At 47.5% G+C, this 23,077-nt stretch overlaps 1 protein-coding gene across 1 annotated transcript; it reads left to right on the top strand.

Moving 5' to 3' along the window:
• Positions 1 to 2,278: 2,278 nt before the first annotated feature.
• TOP1MT (DNA topoisomerase I mitochondrial) lies at positions 2,279 to 18,980 on the top strand. Its single transcript, XM_014880443.2, has 20 exons — positions 2,279 to 2,322; positions 2,546 to 2,636; positions 2,759 to 2,832; positions 3,293 to 3,380; positions 5,263 to 5,321; positions 7,190 to 7,283; positions 7,386 to 7,526; positions 7,587 to 8,311; positions 10,117 to 10,232; positions 11,461 to 11,582; positions 12,095 to 12,217; positions 12,584 to 12,771; positions 13,544 to 13,688; positions 14,401 to 14,544; positions 15,024 to 15,209; positions 15,708 to 15,776; positions 16,896 to 17,010; positions 17,488 to 17,615; positions 18,283 to 18,377; positions 18,827 to 18,980. The coding sequence occupies exons 1-20, from the start codon at positions 2,279 to 2,281 to the stop codon at positions 18,978 to 18,980; spliced, it is 2,901 nt and encodes a 966-aa protein (XP_014735929.2).
• Positions 18,981 to 23,077: the final 4,097 nt, after the last annotated feature.

The following is a 23,077-nucleotide window of genomic DNA, read 5'->3' as shown; positions in this document are numbered from 1 at the left end:
CAATTGTCCCCATTACAAAGAGCATCTAGGAAGGTAAAATCCATCAAAATACACAAAACTCAGCTTAGTTTTTAAGGGATTTATTGCAGGTTGTGCTTGGGTAGGATTGAGAAGCAAACTGGAGCTGCTCTAGGCAAGGACAGATTTTTCCCAACTCACATCCCTGCAAAACCCATCTTTTCCCATCATGGACATGGAAAACTTAGGAGAAACCTCCACCAAGCTGAATAAATCTCGTGGAATCCAGGGAAAAATGGGAGAAATTCAAATCCAAGCTGTCCTTGGAAGGAGGCTTGGAAGGGTGAACAAGCCCTGGCTTGAAGTTGTCCTTCCCCGGGGCTGGCTCCCATCCCTGGACAACCTCTACTCATCCAGCCAGAAAGGTGGCTTGGATGTGTTTTTCCTGGGATGGTGCAACAGGGATCAAAGAGGTTTTCCCAGATCCAGCCCTTCCTCCAGGGGTTTCCTCTCCCGGCCTCGAACCGGGCGGGACCTTCCCAAGGGAATGCAGGGTCCCCTGCTACTCATCCTGGCTGGGGATTCCACGTGGAGCAGTGCCCTTTATTGACTCCAAATCCCTGAGTTTTCCTGGAATTATGGGATGGTTTGGGTTGGAATGGGCTTGAAAGGTCATCCAGTACAGGGGGAAAGGGAGACCTTCCACTAGAACAGGTTGATCCAAGGCTTTGGGCACTTCCAGGGATGGGGAAGCCACAGCTTCTCTGGGAATTCCATTCCAGGGCCTCACCACCCTCATAGCCAAGAATTCCTTCCTAATATCCCATCTAATCTGACCCTATTCTAGTTTAAAGTTTGTCTTGTCCCTCCATTCTTTGTCCCAAGTCCCTCTCCAGCTCTCCTGGAGCCCCTTTTGGCACTGGAAGGGGCTTTGTGGTCCCCCTGGATCCTTCTTTTCTCCCCTAATTTTGGCAAAGTTTTTGCCTGTTATCCCTATTCTCCATCACCTATTCCCACCTCCAACACCTGTTCCCAAGTGTTCTCCTTACACCTGGTTTGGGATGGATGAGGACATTGTGAGGCTCAGCTGGGATGAGGTTCCTGAAGACATCAGGGTCAGGTGGAAGCAATGGACTCATCCCATGAAAAGGGCTGGAGAGGAGTGGGATGGGTTTCAGGATGAAGGTTATGGGCAGGAGGATCCAGTGGGATCTGGGCTTTGTGCCCAGACACCTCCACATCCAACCATGGAGCTCTGATGGATGAGGGGCAGCTGAGAAAAGATGGATTTGGGGATTAATTTAATGATGTAATTGAACAGGAAGCATCTCCTGCCAAGTAGGTTTTCCCAGATTATCTTTAAATCCCTATTTTTTGCTCTATTCTCCACCTGAGTGGTCCAAAGTATTTCCCTGGTTCCCAGGTCTCCTTGCTGAGGAATTGCTGGTAGAGGGACAGTCCCAAAATTCAGCTTTTGGGCTAAAACTTCATTTCCCAGGATGCATCCTGGGCTGAGAGCCTCCAATCAGTTTGAGGGAGACTTTAAAGGAGTTTTCTGGGGGAGAGGGGATTTCTCTTAGGGAAGCAGCTGGGTGTGGAGTGAGGTTTTCTCCGGGCTGGCTGGGATTGGGAATTTTCTCCTGCACCAACTGAGCTTCATCCCAACTGCAGCTCCAAGTGCTCTTGGAACAGCAAAGCTTGGTAAAATATGGAGTTTTCCCATATTTTCCAAGTATTTTCTACTCCCAGAAAAACTTTCAGAATGTTTTATGCTGGTTTTCACTTACCTCCTTGAGAAATCCTGTTTTTTTTTTTTTTCCTCAGTGTGAGGTTTATCATGGATGGGGACCAGGAATATGAACTGTATTCCTTGCATCCTCTTGAGTTTCTAGGGACAATGGATTTGGGAGACTCTGGCTGCTCCATGAGAACAGGAGAGGTTAGAGGTGGTAGTGGGGGCTCAATATCTCAATTTACCCCATTTCTCTGCTGTGCATAATTATTTTTAATTGGAGTGGTAGAAGCTGTGAAGTCCTGAACAATTTTAGTGAATTTCCTTTTTTCCTTTTTTTTTTTTTTCGTCTTTTATTTTACCACATCCAACAGAAATTTAGAGACTAAGCTAAAGGATTTTCCTTCTTTTTTCCCAACGTGGGTTAGCTTGACCCTGTGGGCTCCAAACTTTGGGATTGAGCTGTTGGGGTTTCCTTGGAGAGCAAAACTGGCATGGCACCAACCCTGTGCTGCTTCCATCTCATTCCAGTGACTATCCTTGGATTCTCTGCTTTAGCACTCCCAAGGAATTGTGGATGACAGAGCCATGGGGATGTCAAAAACCAGTGGGATAAAGAGCAGTAGCAGCAGGTGGGTATCATGGAGCATGGCAGGGAATTTTTGGGGGGCTCCAGCTTTGTCACCCCACTAGTTTTCCTGGGAATTTCAGTGCTCAAGCAGAGAAATTCCTCCAGAATTCCTTTTGGGAAGCAATTTTTGGTGCTGCTGGGCATAAGGATTAGGAAGTAATGCCATGGTTTATTATCACCACTAAGGGGTTGGTTTCAGTGGGATCAATTCTTCCTTATCCCAGGAAGAGAAAGAATGAGTTGGAAAAGGGGCAGGACAAGCCAAAGTTGCTCCCAGTGAAGAAGAAGAAGAAGGAGCTGGAATGCATAGCAGAGGTACCAACCCCCTCCTCTGTGCATTGGGGTGACCCTTGTAATGATCCCAAAAATTCTGTGGGAATTAAACCCAAAAGGAATGAGCTTCCTTTTCCTTTATCTTGCTCTGTCCTGGTGCAAAGCCTTCCATGGTAAAAGGGAAGGAGAAACCATCAGAAGTCAAGGAAAAGCCACTGCAGGAGAACATCATCAGCAGGTCAGTCCTTGGACTGGGATGGAGATGGGATCTGCAGGGCTGGGATTTTCCATCTGGGTTATCCCAGAGTTGTGCCTGGGAATGCCATGTCCAGCTCTGCTTTCCTTGTGCTGCTTTGATTATCAAAAGGAGTTTTTAATAGGAAATAATAAAGGGCATGGAATGGTGGGAAAAGGGGAATTGCCTTAAGCTGAAGGATGGAAGGTTTAGATTGGATATCAGGAAGGAATTCTTCCCTGGGAGGGTGGTGAGCCCCTGGCAGGGGTTTCCCAGAGAAGCTGTGGCTGCCCCATCCCTGGAAGTGTCCAAGGCCGGGTTGGATGGAGCATGGAAAAACCTGGAATAGTGGAAGGTGTCCCTGCCCGTGGAAGCAGCTTGGACCAACATCATCCCTTCCAACCCAAACCATTCCATGATCCTAAAATATGTGTGTCCCTTCTCTGTCCCCTTTCTGGCCAAGAAGCTCCCTGAAGCAGGAGGCTGCAGATGGGAAAGGCTCAAGCCTCTGGAATGGGATCCAAGCCAAGGAGGGAGCTCCATCCGGGTTGGTAGGTGGTGATTGCTGTGCTGAAGGATTGGGGAGTATTCCTGTGGTCCCTGAAAAGAGCTTTTGAGCATCTGGAGTTAAATTAAGGGATAAATTTCCTGGTTTTGGGGTTGAATGCATCACACTTTGGTGTTGGCCCAAACTGGTGCCAGTGGGGAGCACCAGGATATGGGTGACTCTCACTTCCTGAGCAGGAGGTTGGGATTGGGAATCCCTTCCTCAGGAATTTGGTTTTCACTGCTTTCCTGGTTCATGGCCCCCTGCAAGTGTCCAAGGCCAGGTTGGATGGGGCTTGGAGCAACCTGGGATAATGGAAGGTGGGAGTGCAATGAGATGATCCTTTAAATCCTTTCCAACCCAAACCATTCCATGGGCTTTTGCTGGTGCTGGAGAGCACAAATCCCAGCAAATTCCTGCTATATTTTGCTTTTCCTGTGTTAATTTGCCTTCTTGGTCTGTAAATCCAGCAGAGATGCTTTTCCTTTTTCCCTCTTTTCATCCCTCTCACGAACAGGATCCCAAATGTCCCCAAACTCTCCTGGATGGATCAAATTCATGGAGCAGCCTTGAACCCCCTCCCAAGGGTGCCTGGTGTTCCTGGCATTCCTGGTACAACCATCAGGCAGGAATGACTTTGGAATGTCACGGCTCTTGCCGAGTTTCCAGCAGGGTTTCTGAAGGATTGTGAATCCAAGAGCAGGCGTGTTCCCAGGGAATGAAAGTTTATGTGGACGTAACCAACCTGTAATTTACTCGGGGTTTTGTTTTCCACTTAATGAGTTCACCCAGCAGCTTTCAGGAAAAATTCCCAGTGTGGTTTTGGCTTCCCTTGAAAGCCTCGGGAAGAGAAACTTGGGGAAGTCAGGATTTAGAGTGAGAGCCCTGGTGCTTGGCAAGCCCTGCGTGAGGCTGGGATGAGTTTTGGGATACCTTGTGTGGTCAGGAGCAGGAGAAGATTGTTCCAGCTTGGAAAACAAGTGTGAAAACAGTGGGATAGGATTTTTGGTGGCCACCAAAGGACAGAATTTTGGGCTCTGTGTCCTCTCCAGGCTTGGTTTCTTTAAGGTCCTTATTTTCCCTATATTTTGATTTTATTTTTTTTTTTTTTCTCTTCTCCAGGATGTCTGGTGGCATCCATGGGTCACATTTTAGGGATATATTTCCCCTCTGAACTAATTTTCTTTTAGGTCACCATTTTATCTATATTTTGATGGTTTTCTCCTTTCTCCAGGATTTCTGGTGGCCTATGTGGGTCAGATTTTTAGGGATCTATTTGTGTGTCCTCTGGGCTAATTTTCTTTTAGCTCCAATTCCCATTTTCTATATATTTCGAATTTTTTTTCCTTTCTCCAGGATTTTTAGTGGCCTCCAAGAATCAAGGTCTAAGGATCTGTTCGTGTCCTCTCTGAGCTCATTTTCTTTTAGCTCCTATCCCTGTTTTCTGTATTTTTTTTTTCCTGGCTTTCTGCTCATCCTTATTGTATTTCCCACCCCGTGTCTTTGCTCCCCACCTCTCTTTCCCTCTTGCCATCTGCTGCAAGGGTGATTTCATCTTCCAAGCACCTGGAATTTGATCCATGTTTATTTTGGAGCCCTCCCATCCCTTCTGTTCCCTGGATTGCACTCCCAGCAGTGCTTCCAATGAGCAGGTGGTTGAAGAGGGCTGGGAGTTTTCCTGTATTTATCCATTAAATTCCTTTATTGTGCTGTTGGAAGGAAACCAGGGATTTCCTAACCTCATAAAACCTCAAAACTTAGGAAAACCTGGTATTTTGGGTTCCTGGCCTCTAGTCAAGGGGGCTGAGGGAGGAGCAAGTGCTGGTTGGGGGTGATGCTGCTTTGGGGGTGCCAGGGAACTTTCCCAAATCCTTGATATTTTCCAGGAGGAAACCAAACCAAACCCCCCTCAAGGGCCACCAGTGGGGCTGGAAGACTCTTCCAGGTGAGTTATGTCATTTTCTGAATTATTTTTCTTCCAGGGAATTGTAATTTTTTCCTTTTTCTTCTCCCTGTGGATCTGCACATTCCTGGTTTTCCCTCCTGTATCACTGGTGCCTTCCTTTAAAGCTTTCCAAAAACATCCCAAGTGGAATTTGAGGCTCGGTCCCGGCATTTGAGGGTGGAGAGGGAAGTTCCAGCCCCATCCACCCTCCCCAGTCAGCAGGGTGTGATTGCTCAGGTGCACATTCCTACATAAATTTGGGGAAGCCCTGGTGGGAACAACCACCCTCCCAAATCCTGGGAAAAGGCAGTTCTTTCCCTCTAGATCCTGGCAGAGATAGGAAGCAAAAATTCCTAAAGCTGGTTAATCCTCTCTGCCTCTTAAAAATTCCCAGTGAGAGGCCTCTAATAAAACCTTTGGAGGAAGGAGCCAATCCCAAAAGTTGCTGGGATTTTTTTTTTTAGTCCTGGATCTGCTCCCTGCCAATGGGATTGGAGGGGCTGAGCGTGTTCTGCAGGATGATTTTCCCTAAGGACTTTCGTGGGGATTGTGTAACGTGTGTCACAATGTGGAAAAGCATCCTGCTCCTGTTTGTTTTTATTTTTGGGAACTTGTTTCCTTCCCAAACCAGCTCGAAGGCTTTCCTTGCTTTGATGTCCCACAGCCTGGTAATTAATTATCTGCCTAGATTAATTTATAGAAAGGGGACAAAATTCACACTTTCTGCTGCAGAAATTTTGGCTAAAAGCAGCAATTGTGGCCCTTCTCTATTAGAAAGTCCAGGAAGAGCAATCATTATCCTGCTTGTGAGAAGGAAACTGGATTTCCAGCTTTTTTTTTTTTTTTTTTTTTTTTTTTTTTTTTTTTTGGGAAGGATCAGGGCAGTTTGCTGTGCTTCCAAAGGGTTCCTGCTGGAGGATCCAGGAGCTGGGAAAAGCAGGGAATGGATCTGATTCATGGCTTGAGCTTAGCTTTAGGCTTAATTAGGATGGACCAGAGGATTTGGTCAGGTGGTGACAACGACCCAGAAGGAAAAGCCCCAGGTTTCCCTGTGGGAAGAAAGGGACACCATCACTTCAACCTTAAAGTCATGGAATTCTTAAGGTTGGAAAAAATATCCGAGGTCACCACTAAACCATGTCCCAAAGCAGCACATCCACAGTTTTTGGAACACTTCCATGGATGCTGATCCCACCTGGACAGCCTCTTCCAGTTCTTGACCACTGGAAATTAAGAATTTTTCCTAATATCCCACCTAAATCGACCCTTTGGAGCTGTAGGCTCTGCCTAGGAGACATTAAACTTCTAAATTTTGGTTTTTCTGGAATATGAACAACTTGACGACTCACAACTCCCTGCCTGGCTTGAAGAAGCCTTGGGAGAAATTATAGGGGCAGGTTGGTGCTTTATAACCATTGCAAATCCCACAGAATTCCCAAAGATTCACCTGAGCTCTCTGCTGAGCAGGGAAACGCTCCTGAATCCCTCACCCATGTGGATGGATCATGGATCTGGATATTCCTTGTCCTGTTGTATTGAGTTGTATTCCCCATTGGAATCACCCCCACAGTCCCAGGAGTTGTGTCCCATCTGTCTCCTTTTCCAGTGTGTCCATGATTGACCTGATCCTTTCCTTTGTGCTGCTGCCAAACCTTTTCTCCTGGGGTTTCTCTGGGAATATTTCCTTAGAACCTCCCCTGTTTTGTCTGGAGACTTTGTGGTTCTGCTCCTTCGAGGTTCCTCATGCCATGAAATCCAGCTTGGGGTCATATATCCATGTGGTGCTGCCATGGTTGGGGGAAATTCTCTAATTTGGGATGGAAGAAAGGGAATGCTGGTGGTGAGAATTGGCTGTGATGTCATTGTAGGTCCTGGGACAAATCCCAGGGAGCAGGACCTGCAGTGAGAGAACAGCTCTTGGAGACCCAGAATGGAATTGGGGTAGGAAAACTGGGGGGGAATGTCACCCCCTGGACCTAATCCTGCATCTCCACCATTCACCTGGCATTTGGGATAACCTCTTTCCTTTCCCAACATCTCTTCCCTTATTCCTGCTTCCCACAGGTCCCAAGTGAAGGTGATGCTGGTGGGGTTGCATCCCCCTCTGGAGATCCTTTGGAGAGGGATGTGGGGCTCACAGCTGTGAGGGAGAATGAGGAGAAGGAGCTGGATGCCCCTATCCCACAGCAGGAAGAGGATGCCCAAGCCCCAAAAAGAAAAAGAGAGAAGAAACAAGAGGAAAATAAGCAGGAAAAGGGCTTGAAGGGGAAAAGAGAGAAGAAACGGGAGGAAAAAAAGCAGGAAAAGGGATTGAAGGGAAAAAGATGGGAGGAAAAGGGATTGAAGAGAAAAAGAGGGATGAAGGATAAATTTGAGGATTTGATGGATGGCATTGAGGAGGGGGATGAGGGCAGGAATTGGGAAGGGGGACAGGGAAGAGCCAAAAAATGGAGAAGCGAGAGCAGCCAGGGATGGGATGATGGAAAAAAAAGGGAGGAGAAGGGGAAAGCAAAGAAGCACAAGAAGGGGAAAGTGAAGGGGGTGGAAAAGGTGGGGAAAAGGAAAATAAAGAAGGAAAAATTGCTGGAAGAGGAGCAAGAGATGGAGGAAGATGAGGAAGCAGAGAAAGGAGTGGGAGGTGAAGAGGAGGAGAGGGTGGGAAAGGGAAATGGAGATGGAAAAGGAATAAAAGAGGAAGAGGTGGATGAGAAAGGGGAGGAAGGATTGGGAGAGACTGGGAGTGCAGGGATGGGGCAGGAGGTGAAGGAGGAGGATGAAGGGAAAGGAGATGTTTCAGGGAAAGAGAAAAAGTGGAGAAACAAGAAGAAAAAGCCAGAGGGGGAAACAAAAAAGAATGAAGAGGAGGAAACTCCAGGGGAAACTGGGAAAATGAAATCTAAGGAAGGAGAAGAAAAGAATAAGGAAAAGAAAAATAAAAAGACCAAAAAACAGAAGGAAGAAGAAAAAGAGGCGGAACACAAATGGAAATGGTAAATTCCAGAGTGCCTTTGGCAGGTCTAACCCTGGGACTGGGATCATAACTTTATTTTGTGGGGCAAAATTCCTATTTTTTTTTTGCAATTTTCCTATATTCCCTTGAGCCTTGAACTCGCCACTCTTGGAAATGGGTGAGAGATAAGGGAAGGTCCTGGATGCACGGCAGGATTTGTATTAGAATTTTTTTTAAAAATTATTTATAATATTTATTTCTTATCCAATGGTTGACCTGGTGCTCGTCCTGGGAAGGGAGAAGTTCATAATTATTGGAAGGAAATAAAAATAATAAGTCCAAGACAGCAGCACCTCTATCAGGGAGCTGTGGAAGGGCTGAATTCCTTCCTCACTTCCTTCTCCAGCAGATTTGGGATGATCCAGGAAGGTTTTTTTATAGGAAATTTTTCTTTTTATGTGGCTGCTGGATAATTTTTTGGAAGTGCGACTTTAACCACTTGGTGTCACTCTCTCCCACATCTCCCCAAGATCTGGGATAGGGTGGGAGGATTTTTGGGATGCGTTTTGGGAGCTTGTGGCAACCCAGCTTTGAGGTGGCCCTTAAAGGATCCAGGGTGATTGTGAAAAATGGGATTTTATATATTTTTTCCTAATCAATGCCTTGTTTGGAATGGCTGGGTCCTGGCATGGAGGAGAGAGGCAGGATTCAATCCCAAAAATCCATCCCCAACTAAATTTCCCACGAGGAAATTCCCGTGTGTCACCTTCCTTGGCCTCTGGATGGGGTTGTGGAAGGTGAGTGTAGGGAATGCTCTGCAGAAATTTGGGATCCCAGAATTTTGGGAAGAGTGACAATCACAAAATGATCTTTATGCTGCCTCTCTCTGATGCTTTCAGCCCAAATTGCTGGAGTTTGGTTTTTCTTGACTATTTCATTTCCTCTGATTTTATGACAAAACATCCCTTTGGATACCATGGATTTATTCCACTCTGCTTCCCATGGAGAGGGAAAAAAAAAAAAATCACAAAACTTCTGGAGCACCGCTGAGTGAGAAGCAGGATTTTTTTTTCTTTCTCCATGTGGAATCTTGCTGTGTTTTCACAGAAATCTTTTTTTAAAATTTTTTTTTCCCCCTGGAGATGTTGGGATTAAGGGGCCCGTGCCAGCCTGGCTGGTGCTGAGCTGTGGGACACAGATCCCTGCCTGTCCTCTGCTGTCACCAGAGCTCTTCCTCTGACCCTAACCTGTGGTTTTTATCCCTCTTTTTAGAGTCCTCTTGCTTTTGTGGTTGGATTTTTTGACATTATTATTTTTTTTAATTTTTAAATTCAATTTTATTGGCGTTTTTATTGCTGGTTTTTTTAAATCCTCACAGCTAAAACTTGTAGTGGCTTTAAAATCTCATTTCCTCTGGCAGGGGGGAAGATTCCTTACGATCTTATTTATATTAAAATCAAAGTTATGGATATTTATGAGGCACAGGTTTCCCAGAGAAGCCCTGGCTACCCCATCCTTTGAAGTATTCCTTGTATTGGATGGAGTTTGGAGCAACCTGGATTAGTGGAAGGTGTCCCTGCCTATGGAAAGGGGTTGGAATAAGGTGACTTTTAGGATCTCTTCACTCTCCCCATGAGTTCCTCCATGTCACCACGCCTCAATTCCATGGATTGCATTCCAGTTTTCCTCATTTTAAAGAACAGGGAAACTGAGGCAGCAGCAGAGGAAATGAGATTTCACCTGGGGTTTGTGCCAGCTGTCACTGCTCCGAGCATTTTCCCAGTGTCACCTTGGGAGGAGGTGCCAGATTTGGGATATTCCCACGGATTCCTGTGTCCATTCCAGGTGGGAAGAGCAGAAGAAGGAAGGTGGAGTCAAATGGATGCAGCTGGAGCACCGAGGGCCCTACTTTGTGCCCCTCTATGAACCCCTGCCCGAGGATGTGCAGTTTTATTACGATGGTACAGCTGTGATGGGACCTGGGCCTTGGGGTGGTGTCCTCTCCTTAGGGAAGATCAATATCCCATTGGAAAAGCCCTGGGTTAAAGCTGGAGGATCTTACACATGGCTGGAATTAGGGGTTTTTTGGGGAGCTGGTTTTTTTTTTCTCACTAAGCTGCTTTTTGGGGTTGAGCTTTGTCAGCTCATCCATGTTTTCCCACGAGCTGGAAAAATGGGATTTTATTGATCCATGGCTTCAGTGATTGTCCCATCCAAGGATTTGGATAGGCTGCTCCAAGCTCCTGATGTCCCCAGGGTCACCTCACATCACCTTAGAGCAGCTCAGGGTGTCACTGGCAGGACAGGTCCAGGCTTTTCCTGCCTCCATGCTTTCCTGCCATTCCCATTGGGTTTCCTTCCATTCCCTGCTCTCAGTTCATCCCTGAACTCATTTCTGATGGATCAAAGGGATGGGGAAATAAGGACATTGGGGGTCAGCCAAGGGATGCTGGAGATGGAAAAGGATCACATTCCCTTGGTGTTCCTCAGTTCCCTGGGGCTTCCCATACCTTTTTTTTTTTTTTTTTTTTCAGCAGGAAAAAGGCAGCTTTGGGAAAAGGGGGTGCCTGGCAGCACCAGAGGGCACTGCTGGGACATCCATGGGGCTGTCAGGGATTTTTGGCTCCATGAGGAGGAGCCTTGACAGGGTTTGGGCCTTCTCTGTCATCTTTGAGGTGTTGTGGATCTGGGCTGGTGGCTTTGGACTTTGGGATCTTTGATGTTGACTTTTTTCCCTAAAAAATGTCCCTGTTCTTGGATGGAAAAGTGTTTGTGGATAGGCAACAGCCCCAAGTAGGAATGGCCCAGGGATGAGCTGGTGTGTGGGGATTGTCATGGGGGTTTCTCCAAGGCTCCATTCCCTTCAGTCCAGAAATCCCAAAAAACGGTGGTTCAAATAGGAATCAACCATTCCCTGGACATCTGCAGAGTACTTTCTCCTAAAAAAGTAATTCTTGGGATGAGCCAAGATATTCCTTGGTTTTGTTGTATTTCTCCAGCCAAAGAGCTCAGGAGGGGATGGTGGCTTTGCCTTCAATGAATGATTCACAATCCTTAGAAAATCTAAGAAATAATCCAAGATTCTGCCCAGAGGAGCTGTGGCTGCCCCATCCCTGGAAGTGTTCCAGGTTGGACAGGGCTTGGAGCAACCTGGTCTAGTGGAAGGTGTCCCTGCCTCTCTTTTCCCAGGAAAACCCTTGAAGCTGAGCCTGGCCACAGAGGAAATTGCCACATTTTATGCCAAAATGTTGGATCACGAGTACACCACCAAGGAGATCTTCCAGAACAATTTCTTCCATGACTGGAGGAAGGTACCATCCATCCCTGGGAGGGCTCCTTGATATCCATCAAACCCATCAGCCCCAGGCTGTGGTGTGGGATGGGGGGGGATTTGTTCCTTATTTACAATTGAGGTTCTAAGTCCTGATTTATTTCCATGTTTTTTGTGGGTTTGGGTTGGGATTTGCTTTCTGTGCTCCCTCTTGAGTTTTAGTGATGGGTACAGGTGGTGGATCTTGCAAACAGCTCCAAAAACACTTTGGGACACCAAAGGAATGCAGGAATGACCTCTGATCCCAAAGCAACCCAAAACTCTTTCTAGGGAATGTTTAGACTTCCCAAATATATTTGATGCTGTCCCTGCAGTTGTGTTTGGGGACTTTATTCCATATTAGATTCTTCCACCCCAGACCTGGCTGTCTTTTTTCAAAGAACTGGAATGTGGGTCTCTATTCCCATTTCCAAGGACAGGCACAAGCAGCAGCTCCATATGGAATTAGTTTTCCCTCCTGGATTTTCCCAGCCCCTCTCATCTCTTTGCCAGGAAATGACCTCAGAGGAGCAAGAAATAATCAAGGACCTGGACAAATGTGACTTCAGGGAGATCCACAAATATTTTGTGGCCAAAAATGAGGCCCGGAAAGCACTTTCCAAGGAGGAGAAGCAGGTGAGGACTGGTTCCTGTGACACATTTTTTGGGTCCAGTTTTGGGAATTTTGGCTCTTTGTTGTTATCTTTCCTGGTGTTTTGCCCTGAGCTTGGGCTTCTTTAATCCAGCTCTGTCTCCATGGCCATCACCCCCCTCTGCCTGAATTTTATCAGCAGATCCTGCACATTCCATGGCTTTGCAGGTTGCCAATCATCCTTGGATCATGTTTTGGAGAGTCCTTCCCTGTCCAGAGGATTGTGGACTTTGCCAAGGGAATGATGACACTTAGACATCATGGTTAGAATGTTAAAGATCTTTTCCAATCCAAGCCATTCTGATTTTTTTAATTTTTTTTTTTATTTTTTGCTGGTGTCCTGGTTTCAGAAACTGAAGGAGGAGGCAGATAAGATCCAGGAGGAATATGGATACTGCATCCTGGATGGGCACCGGGAGAAAATTGGCAACTTCAAAACTGAACCTCCAGGGCTCTTCCGTGGCCGTGGGGAGCACCCCAAGATGGGGATGCTGAAGAAGAGGATCATGCCAGAAGATGTCATCATCAACTGCAGCAGGTGGGATGTCCTTGGAAGTGCTGAGCTCCTGGAGCTTCCCTTGAGATTGGGGGGAATTGGGCACTTCCTCTACCCAGAGTTGGGGTTTTTCCATATCCTCAAATCCCTGTTTTCCATATCCTCAGAGTGGTTTTCCCTCTGAATTCTGTGAGCTGGACTGGTCTTAAGCTACTTTGAAGACCTTGATTTAAAACAATCCCCCACCACTCAAACAAGTTTTCCTGTTGTTCCCAGCATCCAAATGATAAACACCTGATTGTGGGAAGGGTCTGGAGCACCAGGAGCAGCTGAGGCAGCTGGAAGGGCTCAGCCTGGAGAAAAGGAGGCTCAGGGGGGACCTTCTACAACTCCCTGACAGGAGGGTGGAGCCACGTGGGGCTTGGTTTCTTCTCCCAGAAAAAAAAAAAAAGACAGGAGAAGAGGAAATGGCCTCAAGTTGTGCCAGAGGAGGTTTAGGTTGGATATTAAGGAAAACTTCTCCACCTTAAGGGTTGTCAAGCACTGGAAGAGGCTGCCCAGGGCAGTGGTGGAGTCACCAGCCCTGCAGGGATGTGAAAGCTGTGTAGATGTGGCACTTGGGGACACGGTTTGGTCCTGGCAGTGCTGGGTCATGACTGGACTCTATCTTGGAGGACTTTTCCAACTTTAATGATTTCATGTCGTGGAGTAATTCTAGGTGGATTCCATGTTTTCTCAATGTGGTAACCATCCTTGGCTGACTGAAAACTTCATTCTTCCTGGTCTGAGGGCTCTAATCCTGCCCTTCCCACAGGGATTCCAAGATTCCTGAGCCCCCAGAAGGTCACAAGTGGAAGGAGGTGCGCTTTGACAACACGGTCACCTGGCTGGCCTCGTGGACAGAGAACATCCAGAACACCTTGAAGTACATCATGCTGAATCCCAGCTCCAAGCTGAAGGTTGGAATGGTGCCCTTGGTCAGGTGAAAAAATTTAGGAAAGCCAGGATGTGGAATATCAACAAAATTTATTTTTTTTTTCTTGGCCCTTCTCTTAAAAGTGGATAAAACGAAGGGATGAGAGGGAAAGGACAGATTATTGTGAAGCATCAAACTTATTCCAAGGAATTGGTTGCTCCTGGCAGAGTCATCCTGGTGCCACATTGCTCATGTGTGTCCAGGGAAGGCTGCTGGAAGCCAGACAGGGGCTGGAAAGATCCACAGGGACCAGAGTTGGGTTAATTTATACCAGGAAGCAGAGGGTAGGACGAGATGGGTTGGAACTCTGTGGGAAGATTTAAGGCTATTTCCTCTGCCTCAAGGAAAGTGGGAATGCTGCCCTGGTGGACACAACTGAGCAAGTGCTGTGTCAGTCCACACTGGTGTCCAAGGAGCCACCTTTGGCCATGGTTTGGCCACTTGGTCCTTGCCAGCTTCTGGCTGGTGGAGAACACCCTGACTTGGCCAGGATCCAGATCCAGCACAGCCAGCAGAGGGCACAGAAACCCTGGATGAGCTGTTTCTTTCCCAGTTTATTCCCTTCATGGATTTTTCCCGATAAAACAATGGGGTTTGAGCAGGATTTAGATGCTGGAGGTGTTTCTAGAGCAGGTAGGTAGGGGTGGAAAAAAGATGGGGCACAGAATGGAAAATATCCTGGTTTCCCATTGCAGGGAGAGAAGGACTGGGAGAAATACGAGGTAGCTCGGCGCCTAAAGGGTGTTGTCCACACAATCCGGGCTCAGTACAGAAAAGACTGGAAATCCAAGGAGATGAAGGAGAGGCAGAGAGCAGTGGCCCTCTACTTCATTGATAAGGTATCCACAGCCTCAGCCCAGGTCTCCTATCCACATGGAAGTTGGGAATTCCCTTCCCTGCTCCTCCCTGCTGTGTAGTTTTTGGGGTTTGCTGGTTCTGCCACCCAGGGTGGCTCCAAATGAGGAATCTGGGGATGATTGTGGAATCCTGGGATGGTTTGGTTGGATGGGACCTTCAAGATCATCTCATTCCAACCCCCTGCTGTGGGCGGGGACACCTTCCACTTGACCAGGTGGCTCCAAACCCCATCCAGCCTGGATTTGAATATTTCCAGAGGCGTGGAGGATGAAAATTGTCCCTAGTGGAATATGGCAGGGGGTTGGAACCAAGTGACCTTGAAGGTCCCTCCCAAAAATCATTCCACGAATCCATAGATGTTGATGATGGGAATCTCCTCTCTCCAGCCCACTTTAACAACCTGGGAAAGGGGAATTGAGGTGGGGTGGCATGGGATGGATGGCTCCTTGTTTCCTCCCAGCTGGCCCTGCGAGCTGGCAACGAGAAGGAGGAAGGGGAGACTGCAGACACGGTGGGCTGCTGCTCCCTGCGGGTGGAGCACATCCAGCTGCACCCACAGCTGGATGGGCAGGAGCACGTGGTGGAATTCGACTTCCTTGGGAAGGACTCCATCCGTTACTACAACAAAGTGTCCGTGGAGAAGCAGGTGAGTGGGGCAGCAATTGGAGGAAGTGCTTGGTTATCTGTGTTCCCTCAGTGTTTATCAGCCCCAAATTTCCATCCCTAATCCTTTACCAAGATGTGATTTAACCCTGGAGAACGGGAGAAATTTTGGGATAGAACTTCCAGGGTCGTTCCACCCCATGAATCATGAAGGAGAAGTCTCACCTCTTGCTGGAGCACCCTCAGTTGGCTCAGGGGTGTCAGGACTTGAAATGTCTCAATTTATTATTGAATAATTTTCCTTTTCCCGTGGGAAACAAGGTTTTAATGGTGTTGGTGGAGAAACTGGAAATGTCAGAGATGGGGGAAAAATGGGGGGGGGGGGGAACACCCACTGGTGCCTTGAATTTGAGAAGGTTGGTGGGATGTGCCAACACGAGGGTGAATCAGAGTCCATCTGGAGGAGGAGAGAGATGAGGGAGATGTCTGGGAGCAATGAATTCCTTGGCCCTGACCAGGGCTGTCCTTTCCACCTCTTCAGGTGTTCAAGAACCTGAAGCTGTTCATGAAGAACAAGGACCCCACTGATGACCTCTTTGACCAGCTCACTGTGAGTTGTCACCTGGAACCTTTTTAAACATTACTGGTGGCCCTGGGGGAGGAAAAACCAAACCATGGCACCCTTGGCCACCTTTTAGTGGTCATCCCTTTGCCTTATTTTACATCTCTGCTCTCCAGGGACACCACTGTCACTGTTTGAAACACCCTGTGAGGTTTTCCAGCCTCTTTCTGCCCTGGACTGTCTCTGCTCCCCTGTGTCCCTGCTGAGGAGCTGGATTCCTGCTCCTTCCCTCCTCCAACTCACCCAATTGGGCTTTTTTATAGCCTGGGAAGGTCTGCCCACATTTTGGGGAATTACTCGAGGTTCCAAACCTCAACTTTTTGATCCTTTTGCACCTCATTAGGGCTCCACAGAAGTGGGAGAGGCTGCTGGAGGGATGTGCTGCCTTTCCTCCTGGAAAAACCTCCTCCCTCATCTTCCCTGGGATGGGATATGGGATGGATGAGCTCCATGTTTTCTGTAGAACAGGGATGTGATATATTGGATGTGAGATCAGGAATGATTGTTTGGAAAATGCCTCTAAGATCATCAAATCCAAGCATTAACCCAGCACTGGCATGTCCCCAAGTGCCAATGTGTGTCCTCTTGGACATAGGTGGGCAGAAATTGTTGATTTCCAGAGATATTTTTTTGTGGATTGAGGTGGAATTTTAGGCCTATTTTAGGTAGATGATGACTTGACCCCACAAGTAGCTCTACAAGATGCAGGACTTTTGTTAATGCCTAATTTTGATTGCTTAGGCAGTAGAAGGTCTAAAAAGAGATTTGTCCTGACTTCTGCTTGTTCTGTTCCTTTGTGGAATCATGGAATGGTTTGGGCAGGAAGGGACCCTAAAGATTGCCAAGTTCCAAATCCCTGCCAGGGACACCTTCCACTGTCTCAGATTGCTCCAAGCTCCATCCAACCTGGCCTTGAACAATTCCAGGGATGGAGCAGCCACACCTTCTGTGGGAATTCCATTCCAGGGCCTCCCCAGCTCCCAAGGAAGAATTCCTTCCCAATATCTTGACAAACCCTTTGTCAGTTTGAAGCCATTCCTCCTTTTCCTATCACTGGAGCTCCTGCTGTGAGTTTCCCCACACTTTTCCCTGTTTTCCCTCCTCCAGACAAACTTCCTGAACAAACACCTCCAGCACCTCATGGATGGTTTGACAGCCAAAGTCTTCAGGACCTACAACGCTTCCATCACCCTGCAGGAGCAGCTCAAGGCCCTCACCAACCGTGAGTTCCAGTGGTTGTGAGGTTACCAGAGCAGGGCTTGGGACCAAAGGGCTCAGGAATGTCCATTCACTGCCTTGGGATCCCCAAAACTACCCACATCCCACCTGGGCAGGTGATGCTCCACGCAGTGGGGCAGGAGTAGCACATGGGGGTGAGCAGCAAGTTGGGGATGTTGGTAAGTGAGAAATGGTGAACTCGGGGGTACTCTGACTAACTGATGGCCAGGGTGGGAGTATTTTTCCCTCTTTTCCTTGTGTTGCTGGCTGGTTGCTCTATTTATGCCTCCTTGGGCACATTGGGGATGAGTCACAGCATCAGACTGTGATGCTCAATTGTCCTTCCCCAGTTCCCACAACCATTATTGCTCTCCCTCGAGAGAGAGCACGACAGCAACTTGTTTGCCTTTCCTTCTGCTGTACTCCCTGCTTTTCCCAGCTCCTGGAATGGAGTCAGAGTGATGCTTTCATGTCTTTCCAGCTGAAGACAACGTTGCAGGAAAGCTCCTGTCCTACAACCGAGCCAACCGAGCCGTGGCCATCCTGTGCAATCATCAGAGGTCTGTACCAAAGACCTTTGCCAGGTCCATGCAAGTCCTGCAGCAAAAGGTGAGGCAGACCCAGCTGAGAGATCCCAGACCTAATCCAGCCTCTGAATTGTATTTTTGGGCTGGGGTGGTGTCTGAGGGAATCACCTTGGTCAAGAATATCAGGGAATGACCTGGGAGTAGTGGATTGCTACCCAGGGGTGGAGAGGGTTGTGGTGATCTCGAGTGCTGCAGGAAGCACACTTGGCACAGGATTTGGGTGAGTTTTTATGAGCTTGGGGCATTTTCATCACTCTGTCTTCAAACCGAGCTGGGAGCCTTTTGTGATGTCAGCTCTGACCCAGTTGGATCAAGATCAGGGAAACTGGTTGCCCTGTCTCTTTGCAGGAGAACTGCTTAAATTACCACTTCTAATTGTCCTCAGGTTTTGCTCACACCCCACTGATGGACTGGGACTTTTGTGAGGGCTCTGGTATTATCACAAGTCCCTCAGTCTCAGACAGGTGCAGAAGATGAACGGATTTAGGAGCTCCGAGTGTTTGTGGCATCTGGGCTGGGGGGATATTTTAGAAGATGCTAAAAAATGCTTCAGCCCAGAAAATGCTGCAGGGACAAATTGGGAAGGAGGGTTGGTAAGAAACTGAGGAATGCTCTGTGAAGAAAAAGAGGGAGGAAGCTGAAACCTTCAGGGAGGTTGGAAGTGTTGTCTGAATTTTCCACTTTCACAGATTGATGCCAAGAAGAAACAAGTGGAGGAAGCCCAGGAAGAAGTGAAAAAAGCTGAAGATGAGTTTGAAGACACAAAAGATGCCAAAGCAGAAGCGTGGGTGGCTTTTCCTTGGAATCCTCTCTTGCAGAGGGATCCAGAGGGCCCATGGATGGGGCTGATGTGTCCCATTGTCCCATCAGCATAGAAGTGTCCATGTTTGGGATTGGGTCCTTGGAGGATAGTTAAGATCTTGTGGAGTTCCCTTCAGGGACATTTCCCACTCTCCCAGGTTGCTCCAAGCTTTGTCCAACCTGGCCTTGGACAATTCCAGGGATGGGGCATCCACAGCTTCTCTGGGCAACCCATTCCAGGGTGTTGGGTTTTGTTTGTCTACTTTTGGTGGTGGAAATTAAATTTATTGTCAATTTTTAGCATTAAAAAAGCATCACACCCTACCCAAACCCTTGAGAAATAGGTTAGTGCTGAATGGCACCTTAGACTCTGCCATTCCAGAGAATTTCTGGGCTTTGGGACATTCTGTGTTGTTCCTTCTCTGCCCTCAGCAACGTGGAGAAGAAGAAGAAGCTGTTGAAGAGGCTGGAGGAGCAATTGGCCAAGTTGAACGTCCAGGCCATGGACAAGGAGGAGAACAAGCAAATAGCTCTGGGCACATCCAAGCTGAATTACCTGGATCCCAGGATCAGCGTGGCTTGGTAAGTCTTGGGTGTGAAATCATGGAATGGTTTGGGTTGGAAAGGACACTTTAATATTTGTGGTGTTCAATGGGCAGAGACACCTTCTGCTGTTCCAGGTTGCTCCAAGCCCCATCCAACCTGGCTTTGGACACTGCTGGGTGACTGGTCCCCACTTTGGTGTCTTGTGGTCTGCACAGGTGCAAGAAATTCGGGATTCCCATCGAGAAGATTTACAACAAGACCCAGAGGGAGAAGTTTGCCTGGGCCATTGACATGGCTGGCGAGGACTTTGAATTCTGAGCTGGTGCCTTCCATGTTAAATCCCAAATCCTGCTCATTTGGTGCTGTTGGGAAGCTTTTTTTTTTTTCTTTTAAATTTGCTGCTGGGGACAGAGGGTTGTCTGAGTTTGGTGCCTTTTTTTTTTTTTTTTAATATGGAAAAGCAAACACTTGGATTTCCAGTTGAAACACATATTGCTGTTTGGGATTTTGGACTTTGGGAACTCTTAATTCCTCTTCAGAGTTTCCAAGCACTTGGGATTTTTTTTTCTTCCTTTGCAGTGTTGTAAGGAGATTAAATAAGAGCCTTAATTGTGCTGATCAACAAGACCAGGTCTAATCCTGTTTCCTTGGTGTAGTGGAGCTGTGCTGCCCTTTCCAGACTGGATGGGATGGATGTGAAAACACGAGGTGATGACAGCAGGAAAACAGGGAACTGCAACATAAAACCAAAGATTGGGTTAGGGCTGCACTGAGGGGAAAGGAACAATCTCAGGGTTTTACATTTTGGGGGACTTTGTGCCCTTTCACCTCCAGGAGAGGAGAAAGTGTGCAATTGCAGGGATATTAAATGGAAAAAATGTGGGAGGGAATTTGTGTCATGTCAGGAGAAGCTAGAAGGGAAAATATTGGATGTAAAAGCAGCTTCACATTGCAGGGGGTTAAAATTCACCTTGGCCATGAACAAAGTATATTTTAAGCATGCCCATGTGGTTAATTTTTTTTTCTGGGAGAGGACATTGCACTTGAAACCGTATTTATTTCCTGATTTTCTTCACTTGGCTCTGGTTCAGCTCCTGTATCCAGAGCAGGAACTGAACTGACCAGAGAGAGGTTTAGGAAATGGGGAATTTCCTAGGAAATAGGATAATGCAGGGCCAGGCTCTGTGGGATGTGTGGTGAGGAGTGGGACCAATATTTCTGGAGCTGCTCCTGTGTTGGGATGACACCTTTGGCATCATCCTTCCCATTCCAGCTGGGAATGGAGCAGGCAGGGATCAGCACCATAAACTGGTTGTGTTTGCTGCTTAATTGGCTGCTTTCCACATCCCCTGAAAAGGTAATATCAGCACATTCCTGGCAGAATTCCCACATCCCAGGGAATCCCAGGTGAGAGCAAACTGTTGCATTGGCAGCAAAACCTTCTGGCACCTCAGGGCTGATATCCCGAGCTCTGATACCCAAAGCTCCTGGTGCTTCCCTTGTGTTTATTTCCACTCATTCTCATGTTGAAATTATTGCTGTTTTGGTTGGGAATGAAGTTCATTAAAACCAGGAGTGATTTTTTTTTTTTTTTTTCCTGTTTATCCATGACTGGAGGCTTTCTGCAACTCATTCCATGTGTGGTTCTGGATGTTCCCTCCCTGGAAGTGTCCAAAACCAGACTGGATGAGGTTTGGAGCAGCCTGGGGTTGTGGAAGGTGTCCCTGCCCGTGGCAGGAGCTTTAAGGTTCCTTTCAATCCAAGCCACTCTGGAATTCTATAAAATGAAGGAGCAATTCCAGAAAGGATGGGTTCTTGCTGTCTCAAATGGTCCTGTCCATCCTCACCCTGTTTTCCCTGGAGTCCTCCAAGTGTTTCTGGCAATATTCCATAGACTTTTCCCATGCCCTAATGCCCAGGAGCTTTTTCCTCCTGCTCAGGATCATGCTCCTATCCTAGAGAGGAGGATCCTTCTCCCACCCCAATAATTTGGGGTTATTTGGTGGCTCCAAGCAATGCTGATGTGCTCAGATGACCCCTTCTCACTTTGGTCCTTCCAGGCATGGTTTCAGCTCCACTTTTCCAGTGTTTTTTCTGAAATCTTCATCTCTGGAAGTGCTCAAATAACCCTCTGGAAATGGAACCTGAGGATATGGTTTAGTGGTGAATGTGGTGGTTAGATCTGATGATCCTAAAAGTCTTTTCCAACTTGGATGTTGAGGCAGAGGAAAACCCGTGTTTGATGCCTTTTGGTAACCCATGATCATGACTGCATTTGGCAAAACTCCAAGGCAAAAGTTTAGCATTTTTCCATTGTGATGACTTCCACTTTTTATTTATAAATGGGAAACTGTGGTTTGTGACAAAGCCAGAAATGACACCTTCCCATATGACTTCTTGGTTGCCTAATTTGCTTTTCCTAAAAGCCTTTCTTTTTTTGGGTGAGGTTTCCTCCCACCCACATAAAAAAAAAAAACCACCAAAATCTACCAGGGATAAAGCTGACTGTTCAGGCTGGTACTGGAGCTGAGGGCTGTTCTAAGTACATAATAGAGCTTTAATAAACAAAATCCAACCAAAACAAAACAAAAAAAACCACAAAATCCAAACAAATTTAAAAAAATCCTCAAAAAGCATGCAAGGGCTGGGGAAGTTTGTCCCCTTCCTGCAGCCTGGGGAATGTCCTATGCTGATGGCTCTGGGCAGTGTTGATAGAGGAGCTGTTGGAGAAAATAAATTTAGGGGTGGAAGAAAGTGGTGAGAAGTTTTTCTTGTCTTGTTATGGTATCTGCTGCCCCTGCCCAGACTCTTCCCAGAAATCTGAGTTGGGAGGATCTCTGGCTGGGTTCAGGGTTTTCTCAAATTTCTCTTAATTTCAGTGTTTCTGTGGAGAGGGATTCCTCCATCATCCCTCAGGGTCACTGTTTGGAAATGAATCATTGCCCTGGCAGAGCTTTTCCTTCCCTGTGTCTGGTTGGGGTTTCCCTTGATGCATCTTGGAAGCTGCTTGTCCTTTGGGCAGAGCCAATTATCCTTGGACATCAGCTCCATCATTGTCCCTGTTAAAGGCAGCAATTCCTCAGCCTGTCCTGTTCCATGGGATCACTTAGCCCCAAATTCTGGGACTTAGAACTTAAAATCAAAGAATCATGGATTGGTTTGGCTTGGAAGAGACCTTAAAGATCATGGAATTCCACCCCCAGCCATGGGCAAGGATACCTTGCACTATTCCAGGTTGTTCCAAGCCCTGTCCAACCTGGTCTTGGACACTTCCAGGGATCCAGGGGCTTCCACAGCTTCTCTCCAGGGCCTCACCACCCTCCCAGGGAGGAATTCTTTCCCAATGTCCCATCTATCCCTGCCCTCTGGCAGTGGGAAGCCATTCCCTGTGTCCCATCCCTCCATGCCTTGTCCCCAGTCCCTCTCCAGCTCTCCTGGAGCCCCTTTAGGCACTGGAAGGGGCTCTGAGGTTTCCCTGGATCTTTCTCTTCTCCAGGCTGGACATTCCCAGCTCTCCCAGCCTGGCTCCAGACCAGAGGGGCTCCAGCCCTTGGAGCATCTCCATGGCCTCCTCTGGATCTGTTCCAGCAGCTCCACATCCTTGTGCTGATGATCCCAGAGTTGGATTCAGTGCTTCAGCTCTGGTTCCCCCAGTCTGAGGATGGCTGGTGGTTTTACAAGCAATTCCTCTTCCCACAGAAGCTGTTTGAGCAGCTGGAATCTCCAGTGGGATCCATCCCTGCTCCTTGCTTCTGCATCAGCATCCTGGAGAGTGGGGAACATAAATCCGTGCACATCACGAACCTTCCCACTCTCTCTCAGAGGGATGAGTCAGAATCTTGCTCTGTGTCCAACAGATTTTTGGTCCTCATGGATGAAAAAACATCTTCAGCCTCCTGTTTTCCAGAGCCACATTGCAGAGTTTCAGGTTGGCACGGCTCCTCCCCTCCCCTGGCCCATCAGGTACTCTAAATCATGGAATCGTTTAGGTTGGAAAAGCCCTTTGAGTTCATCAAGTGCAGCCCTTAATTGCTGCATTCACCACGAGACAATGTCCCCAAGTGCCACATTTCCATGTCCTTTACATCCCTCCAGGAATGGTGACTCAGCCATTTTGGGAACGGGAACTCATGGACT

Source organism: Sturnus vulgaris, chromosome 1, assembly GCF_052056855.1.
Source record: "Sturnus vulgaris isolate bStuVul1 chromosome 1, bStuVul1.hap1, whole genome shotgun sequence".
NCBI lineage: Eukaryota > Metazoa > Chordata > Aves > Passeriformes > Sturnidae > Sturnus > Sturnus vulgaris.
Note: the sequence above shows the minus strand (reverse complement) of the source record. Positions and strands in the feature narration are given on the sequence as shown.